General features: G+C 37.0%; 1 protein-coding gene across 2 annotated transcripts; it reads right to left on the reverse strand.

Moving 5' to 3' along the window:
* Positions 1–300: 300 nt before the first annotated feature.
* LOC104609052 (protein SHOU4-like) lies at positions 301–5,785 on the reverse strand. Of its 2 annotated transcripts, none has more exons than XM_010275254.3 (5): positions 5,688–5,785; positions 2,856–3,949; positions 2,036–2,191; positions 922–1,133; positions 301–719 (listed from the first exon to the last, which is right to left on the reverse strand). In XM_010275254.3, exons 2-5 carry the CDS (start codon positions 3,765–3,767, stop codon positions 527–529), a joined length of 1,473 nt encoding a protein of 490 aa, XP_010273556.1. In that variant the 5' UTR covers positions 3,768–3,949; positions 5,688–5,785; the 3' UTR covers positions 301–526. The 2 variants fall into 2 exon arrangements, with proteins under 2 accessions (XP_010273556.1, XP_010273557.1); XM_010275255.3 differs by lacking the exon at positions 5,688–5,785 and adding an exon at positions 5,526–5,639.
* Positions 5,786–9,515: the final 3,730 nt, after the last annotated feature.

A 9,515-nucleotide genomic window follows, 5' to 3' on the forward strand; every position in this document is an offset into this window, starting at 1 on the left:
GCAGGAGGGGGGAACTGCTAAAGTGCATTTATTGAATAAACGCCCACGAAACCAAACACCCTCCAAATTACAATCGTCTAAACTTCAGTTTAAATGAAGTTTCAAATATTTTCTTCTAAGCAAACATTTAACACTCCTGCTGGAGAAAAATATTCTGTAATTTCCAGATATTTAAACTCCATTCAATAAACATGCAATGGATCATGTGATTCATGATTCATCAGAATCACGAGAGTTTTGAGGCAAACCCATTTTACTCAATATTTCTAAACATTTCAAGAGATAAACCCAAAATCAATCTCCTCTTCAAACACATCAAGTTTTCTATTAATGAAGCCACCTCAATTACAAAAGCTTTCAAACCCTAAAAGAAGAAAAGAAGCCACAGAAACTATACAAGTAAGAAAAAAAAAGGAAAACACCACCTCCATCCTAAATTCATCACAATCACCACCACCAACAATACCCAACAATCTAAATTTCAAAAACGGCATTACCTGAACAAACTGTCTCCCAACCCCTCTTGCTACACTGGTATGACATCGATCTTTGATGTGTCTTCACATCTTAAAACAATACCATCAAGGCTTGCTGGTAGGATACATTTGGTCCATTGGCATCCTGTTGAAAACGGCTCTGGGGGAGGAACGATCATGAGTACATTATCATTCCGTTGAACAACACCCATTACACTGACAGTGCTGCCTTCCTTGATGTACCTATCCAGACACAAAACAAACAACTTAACTACTTTCAAAACCCATCATCAGGACTCTGCACAAATTGTCAACTCTGTTTTTCTCCTGTTAATTTTTTCTAATTTTCTTTTACCATAAGTGGAAAAGGCTCTCTTCGATTTTCTCTTTAAGCCAAATAAAGTAATGGATTGGACCAGCTCATGTTACAGAGTGAAAATTTTACCCTTCTTTCAGGCGCATTACACGATCATCACTTGAAAGGTTCCTCTCTCTTAGCCACCTGACAAATTCTGGGGACAAGTCTCTGTTTGACTGGTTGATTTCCACAACAACAGATTCGTCAACATATGGTGTCACTCTTGCACCATAGCCAGTCTTGACCAATGCCCTCAAACCAGACTGGAAATCAGAAATGTAGAAGTCCACCACATGTCTCTGCCAAGGTATACAGAAACTTCCAATCAATGCACAGAATACAAAAAACAAGAGAGAGAATGAAAGATTCCAATCCAGGTTAGACATGTTTATCCAAAATGACAAAAAAGTCGCCTTTACCAGACTCTAGTAAATAAATGCCCTTTCTGTTGGCTGCAACCATTCAGTGGCCAGGAAACAGCATAATTGGTCATAGCCAGAAGCATACAATTTGCCAACTGAGCCCCAATTTATTTCAGGACTAAGATATGAGCAACAGCATAAGAGGGAGTTTAAAACCAATGCTTACACAGGAAAAGCAAGGACACAGCATGGACAAGGTGTCAGGCTGAGCTCATTGTCGACACAACATGGACAACTTGTAGTGCTTGACATGGACATTCATTATTAAATATCCAAGCAACAAAGATTAAAAAGCTAAGGGAGCAAAAACAGACTGAGCTTAAGAACCTCAATGTTGTCCTATTTGTAGACCTCGTGCTCATGGGCTACTACCCACATGAGGTGGCAGTAGATTGAACAGTCTATAGGTGGCCTTTGATTACATAATAGAGTGAAGGACAAATTTCAAAACAAACTCTTTCCATTTCATTCTTTGTGTCGCTAGGAGAGGAGAAAAGTTCTTGCAAGCTGCCCCTTGGGCATGCTATTATATTAAGAAATTTGTAACTGTAATAAATGAGCCCATAAATTGATAAATAATATTCAATATCAAATATTTACTGTAATTACTCGAATAAAAGGGATAAATTGCATAAACAACATTAAAATAGAGGCTAGAAACAACTCAAATATGAGGGCCAATTTTACATAGAAACCTTGGACAAAGTTGGAAAATGGTTTTAACCATTTTTATAAGAGTATAATAATTTTAACCATACCATAAATGATAAGCAACACACCTCAAGTGATCGGAGTCCCCAAGTAAAACGACGATGAGTTGCATTGGCAGCCTTTGAATCCCATCCCCGGTATTCATATAGACTCGTAGATGTATAGACACATCTAGGAACCTTTTGGAAGGATGACTCAAGGGGTACATTTCCACAAGTAACCACCTGCAAGAATCACAACTCATTTTAGCTTGAAATAAATACCTCGGAGTATGTAGGCAAATACAAATACAAAACAATTAAAAGGAGGAATATTGACTATAAACTCAATCTTTTTTGTGGCAATAACTGAAGTTATTCCGCAGAGATGACATAACTTATTTGTACTAGTGCAAAGGCAAGCCTGGGATGCCATCAATCATATTTTGACAGTTTTTTTTCAACTTCAGATATTTTGACAGGTTTAGTGCTTATGAATTTATAACATATGCCTTCATAGATTTTGACTCTTTCTCCCTTCCTTATCCTATTTTCTCTCCTGTCCCTTTCAATTCTTCCCTCTCCCATAGAAAAGCAACATTCTAAATCGATACATGTGTCAGTGTCTAATTTACATAACCATCTTCTATCACCTCTCTCAGTTCTTTCTCTTTCAATTTCCTGTCCTCACAGTAAAGGGGATAAGATAGTGGGGGAAACAAACTAAAACACTCTTAATTTTTATAATAGTATCTTTAATTTTTTCCAGTAAAAATAACGTTCTCAATCTCATGCTAACTCCCCATTCATAAATACATTTATATTTCTTTTAAAACCTAAAAGAAGCAATCAGAAATGGTCCTTTGTATGATAGAAAAGTTGTGTCAACATTCCTCAATAAGAAACATACCCCAGAGACTTTGACATATTGTCCATCCTTTGCAGTTCTGAGCTCAGCATCTGGATAACGAGCAATGAAACCTATAATAGCTCTTCTTCCCCAACAAGTGTTCCATGTGAAAAGTGCAGCAACAGCGCCAAAAAGAACCACAACAACGATAAGAAGAATGGCATTGTGGACAGCACCAAGAATAAAACCTCCTGCAATGAATCCCATCACAAACAACAGAACCACCGACCACAATATTGGCTTTGGGAAGCTCCCCTTGAAGGAGTAGTCATCCTCCTGGCTAAGGTTAGTCACAGCCTGGTTGTGAACAATTGAGGTGCTATGTAGCTTCATTGATCCCATAGAGTCCAGAGGGCCAGATACCTTCCGAGGGGCTCCAGATGAGTTGAGTGGGCCTGAAGAAATAGGACCAGATGTAATGAGACCAGTTGCAGGAAGTACTGGTGGAAGAGGACCAGAATTCTGTCGGACAACTGGAGTTACTCCTCCAGATTGAGGGCCAGAAGACTTCTTAACTGGCTCACCATGTTTATTAAGTGGTCCAGAATTGGACTTCTGCCTATTTGATCCTCCTGTAACTGAACCTGGGATCCCACCAGAAGTTACAGGCCCTGATGTAGAATAGCTTGCACGAGCTGCAGCATTTGGCATGATTGGTCCTGAGTGTGAGGCTGCACCTCCAAATGATCCAGTCCTTGAAGGAGCATTAGTTAATGGTCCAGACTTCCTTGACTTGGAGCCTTCTACATGGAGATCAAACATCTTTCCCAGTTCTCCCGACTTTTTGATGTCACCACCAGTATAGGGCATGGCTGTTGAACTCATTGTAGGGGGTCTTTCCTTTGGTTGCTCAGGCCGGCCTGATACGTAGAGGCCATTACTGAGCTGGTGGGATGGGAATCGGGAACCCATGAAGCTTAGTTAAGTAACCAGCAAAAGAAACAGGCAACAATCACACGTGTAACTCCAAATATAATAGAAATGACCAAAGTGCAACTCCAGCAGGATCAGTGTAAGGTATCCATCTTTGACAGCATTATAGGGTTGGCAATGCAATAATGCCTCTGTGTCCTTAAGTAATACTCAGAAGTATGCTGAGAAAAAAAAGGCATAAACACTATCAAAAACATGGCTAATTTTATAGAGAACTGAACACTCAAAATCTGCACATAAAAACAACATTAAAAGTTTATAACACAACATTTGCAGCATAGCCAAGATGCATGAGCAACTAAAAGAGATTATAAAAGGGAAGACTATCATCAATTCCTACAGAACTGAAATATTGCTAAGCAAACCCTTTAATTTATGTAGCAATTTTCAAATTCAAAATTGAAATCAACACTTTCCATCGGGTCCAAAATCCTAGGAAACAGCAGCAATGCAGGTCTGCAGGACGGTGTAATCACTGCCCTAACATCAAATACATGGAAAATTAATTTCACAAAAATCTTGGATCAAGGGATCCTCGCAGAAAAAAAAAAATCCCTGGTAAAAAAAAACTAAGTAATATTCTTGCACCAAGAGTGCCACAACAGTATCGGCACAAAGAATTTGCATTTTGCAACAATCTTGTATTAAAGATTCACGTTATGCAGGTTTACATTTCCAATGAAAAGGGAGAAAAGACCCTGATCCAAAATCAATATGTCCCAGAAAATTTGAAGACCAAAAAGAACCAATTATTCCATCAGATATTTATCAACCATAGTTGAAGTCAAAATAGAGGAAATGACAATAAAAAAGAAAAGAAAAAAATGATTTCCATCCGAATGGTTGCAGTTTTGTAAAACTACCTCCCTTCTTCCATGAACACAGAAAGCACACCTATCTGAAACGTGATGCCAAACTCAAACCTTGAAGTGAAAATGTCAAGCAAATTAAGAGAGATATCATAATCAGAAGAATTTACAACTTCCTAAAATCTGAGATCTGACAAGCAGAGTCCCATTCCATTTCCATATTAAAAAAGAGAATAATCTACATGATCAACAACCACAGTCAGTGTCATAATTTTCAGAAACCTTAACATGTCCCCATACGAAACGGAAATCCAGAATATAAACCAAAAATCATGAAACCAATTGCACCAAGGATCCCATTTCCACCAAAACCAGACAATTTGGGAGAATATAAAGTCTGCTTTTAAGCAAAACTAAGATTCACGTTAACCTATCATTCCTAGCACCCTTCTCTCCAAAAACAATAAACTCAAAGCCCAAAAACACTTCAAAATAATCATCTCAGTATCTCATTTCTAAGCAAAGGACCAAAATGAAATGGATCATACACACTATAACTGCGAAAAATTGTACAAGTCCACCATTTCTCAAATCTAAAATCCCAAATGAGGAACCCAAACCCCAAATCACGCAACTATACCTACCCAACTTTCCATTTCCCTAAAGTGAAACCAAAATGAGAAATACTAGAAGACCTAGAAAACTAGTAAATTCGATGAAAACCAACCAATGGCAACATCGAGAATCCAAAACCCAAAAAACCCAGACTCCAAATCACAATATTCAGACCCACTCAGAGAAGAAAAAAAAATCAAAATGGCAGTATTCCCCTCCTCCCCATTGTAGATGGGATTTACAGAGCCCATCTTTCCCAACATCCGGAAACTAATACCAAAACCGAAATCCCAAATCAGAGAACAAAACGTACCCGCATTCCCATTGTGGTAAAAGACAAAGGAATGGGAGATCAGAAACCCTAAATCCAGATTCAGAACTCCAAGAGACAAGCGGGAGAAAGAGATATAAAACCAGAGAGGAAAACGGGAGCAGTAGAAATGCAAAAGAGGCAAAATGAGCGCGATTTGCACACCTGCAGAAGGCATTGGAGTTCAAATCAGAAGATTTGGAGACAGAGTCAATCAAAGTGGAGCACACACAGTACTGGGTCTGCAATGGATCTCCATCGCCACCTTCAGAGAGAGAGAGAGAGAGAGAGAGAGAGAGAGAGAGAGATTCAACTTGCTTGTCTCCTGCAAAAACCTCCAAACCAAGAGAGAGAGAGAGAAAATAAACATAAGCAGATTTTTTAAAAAAATAAAAAAAAGGTGGAAAACACACCTTCCGGCTTCCACCTTCCTCCATCCCCTCTCCCCAGTTTTCTACTCCTTCTCTGACTTAAAAGACCCGAATGCCCCTACTTTTTCCACGGAATATCGAAAACTGCCACTACCTTTTTCAAAATTTGGGAAGCTGCTTCACTCCTTGCTGCATCTACACTTCACAGCGACAGCATTGACTGTGGTTAGTTCGTTTGCCGTTACTGGTAACTGGCAAAAAAATCTTAACGGCAAGAATCCTTTCTTCCTCTTTTTATTACCAAAACGCCCTAGACAATTTCAAGAATTACCTTGGTACCCTGCCAGACCCATTTTTATAAGGTTCTAATAGAAGAAAGCCTCGGATCTATGAGCAATCTATTCTTTCTCAATTCTGATTATCTTTAGCCATAACCCATAAGCCTTTGTTAGTTACCTTTTTAACTTACCTTCCAATTCCTCTTTTCTCTACCTTCATCCCCAAGCTATCTTTCTTACCATATTCATACTACATCATTGCAACTTGCAACTCGGGCCGGGTCGACCCAAGCCCAACCCGAGCCAAAGGGACCTCAACCCAACCACCCAAGCACTAATCCAATGAGTCCAACCCAACTTCACCTAACCCAAGTAATCTAATTTAACTTTCAAAATTTGGTTGGGTTGGGATGGGTTGAATTCAGTACCAGTTGGGTTTCTTAAGGGTTTTGGTTTAGTATTGTTTTTGTGAAATAACTAAACTAAAATTACCTAAACATTTAGTAATGATTAATGAATCCATTCCTGCCCAATTTTGGGTTGGTTGGTTGAGTTTTAGGTTGATCTGTGCCAAATAGTAGCAGCCCTATCATAAGCTATCTCCACCATAACACCCCCCCCCCTCTCATTCACTCCAGTTTGAGCAATTATTGCTTATATCAATGTTGATAAATAGATGATTTTGGAGAGAAGAGGTTTTCCTCTCCAAAATTAGTTCAATCAGCTAAAATGTCTAATTGAACCAAATAAAGTTCTCATTAGTTATGGATTCATGTTGTATTTATTCATTGATGATAGAGTATTGATTAACAAAGTTAAAGATGGGGTGGATGCAGAGATAGAACAATTTAGAATATAATATTTTAAGATAAATATAGTAATGGATGTATGCAATTTTAGTGAAAGCATAGTAACAATGATAGTGTAAATAAGATTAATAATGAAGAGATGCTCCAAACTATATGACTGCTTTTGATAGCTACGATCAATCATCCTTTGATGAGGGAGAAATTAAAGAAGATTTTGCCCATAGAATTAGGAAGAGTGGTTGAAAACTTGAAATGGGAAGATAACTAGTGGGGAAATTTTTAGACAGTTAAAAAATCAGAATTTATATTTGGGATAGTGTCAGTGGCGGATTTAGGACCTTTGATCAGTGGGGGCATACCTCTTAAGCCTTTTAAAACCATAAAAAAAGACCTCATTAAAAAGTTAAATTTTATTTGACCCCCTACTATTTTATTTGAGTGGGATAATTGTAAAAACAAATAAATTTCTTCTTCTATATATATATGATGAGGATGTTGAGGTGAATGAATGAGTGGTAAGACTAGAAAGAGAATCATAAATGAGTCCATCAGAGGGAAAGACCAAATAAAACATGGTTTTGAAGTGGTAGAAAATGATTTAAGACACAATTTGACAGACTACTCTTGATAGATAGAGGAGAGATCACATCAACGTATGCCCCACATGCACATCTCAGCGTACATTGAGAATATCTCCGGTACTTGTCATCGGGAGGTTCCTAATTCATGTGGTTGGGATGTGCTGTGGGGTATCGTGGGGTGCTGATGTGAACCCGATAAAATAGGACAATAGGACAAGATTTGTTTAACTGATTCCAAATAATTGAGATTAAGGCTGAGTAGAACTGATGAAAATTTTGTTAAGCAATTATTGTTCATATTAATATAGATAATAGATGATTTTGGAGAGTCAAGATTTGAAGATTGGGTTCAATAAATTAGTCTAATTAATTCAAATAAATAAAAAAATATTATTATAGAAAAAGAATGATTAAATCCATTGACTAAAGTTAAAAGAAAGATGTATTAGAAATCATCAATGTTGTACTTGAGCCAGATCAATTGGCCTGGAATTTTGAGGCTAGGGCCTAGGTTTTGTGTTTAGGCCCAACCTTTTATGTATGTATGTATGTATGTATGTATGTATGTATGTATGTATGTATCATTATAAATAATACATACATATATAATCACACATAATTTTTCTAGATGAAGTAACTCCTATATGTGATGTGACAACACGTATTTCTCACCAATTAGTATTCATCAATCCAAAACATTTCAGGTAGAAGCAACAATGGGACCAAATAAAATTAACCTTAGTCAAATAAATCCTATTTATATGTGTAAAATTGATATTCTCCTTGGAAAAATTCCCCACCCTTGGCATCTATCTTATATCCCTTTAGAAAATTGAGAAAACATGTGCTGTTATGCACCTTTCTTTCTCTCATACATTAAGAGAAGGGAACAAATGTGCCGACTTCTTTGCTAATGAGGATATTAATAAAGGAAACTACTATGCTTACAATGCCATTAATAAGGTTCCAAGAGAGGCAAGATTACTTCTCCAAGAAAACTATTTTGGGATTTTGTTGCTTCGTATTGGTTAATGGTCTTGTTTATTTTTTATTGGCTTTGAATATTTTGTTTCTTGAGAAAAAATGTGTAATATCTTATAATATTTATCATTTTAAGCATATTTTAATTTAAAATAACTAAAATATTTAGAACACATTTCATTTTTTTTATTTTTTGAATTTTTATTTAAAGGGGCTTTTACCGTTCAGTCCACCTCTGAAATCCTAGCTCCACCATACAGTTGGGGGTAGGTGCCAGCTCGGAATTGATGCCAATTTGAGTATGGGTGTTATAGGTGGATCTGTTCATAAATTTGAATTGTTATAGGTCTACAGTTCAAATCTAAATTCTGAGATGGAGTGTAAGCTAAAAATCACTTATTTAAATGGATTGAGAGGTTGATATATGACCTAGTCATTAAAATGGTTCTCTATTTTGATCTAATTAAGTTTGACAACACTAGTGCTAAGAGTTAAAGATGATATGGGAGAGCTTTACAAAACACTCAAATAACCTGATTCCATTGCATCAAACCCATTAAATCATCAAATCTTCATGAAGGAGGTTATAACCAGGAGCTATAGACCACATAACACAATAGGTAAATCAATAGAGCATGGTCGAGCTAGAGAGCAGGCTGGTTTGTTATGGTCAATTCACCAACATAAAGTGATAAAAAATTTGCATCTCCTTCGAGTGAAATTTGGGGAGACACACTCAGAATATAGCTTATAATAATAATAAAAAAAAAACAAATGATATATTAAACCATGGCGGAAGCTTGAACAGAATAGAAAACTTTGATTGTGTTTGGCAAGCCTTTTTTAGGTAGATCTTTTAACAGCTTAGTAGATGAGAAGACACGCTGAGCTTTTAGGGTCTTGTTTTTAAAGACCAAGACTGTTTGGTAAGCGTTGTGGTTTATTGGGCTGTTGAAAATAGTTGAAAAGGATA

Source organism: Nelumbo nucifera, chromosome 8 (genome assembly GCF_055504915.1).
Source record: "Nelumbo nucifera cultivar China Antique chromosome 8, China Antique-T2T, whole genome shotgun sequence".
Classification (NCBI taxonomy): Eukaryota; Viridiplantae; Streptophyta; class Magnoliopsida; order Proteales; family Nelumbonaceae; genus Nelumbo; species Nelumbo nucifera.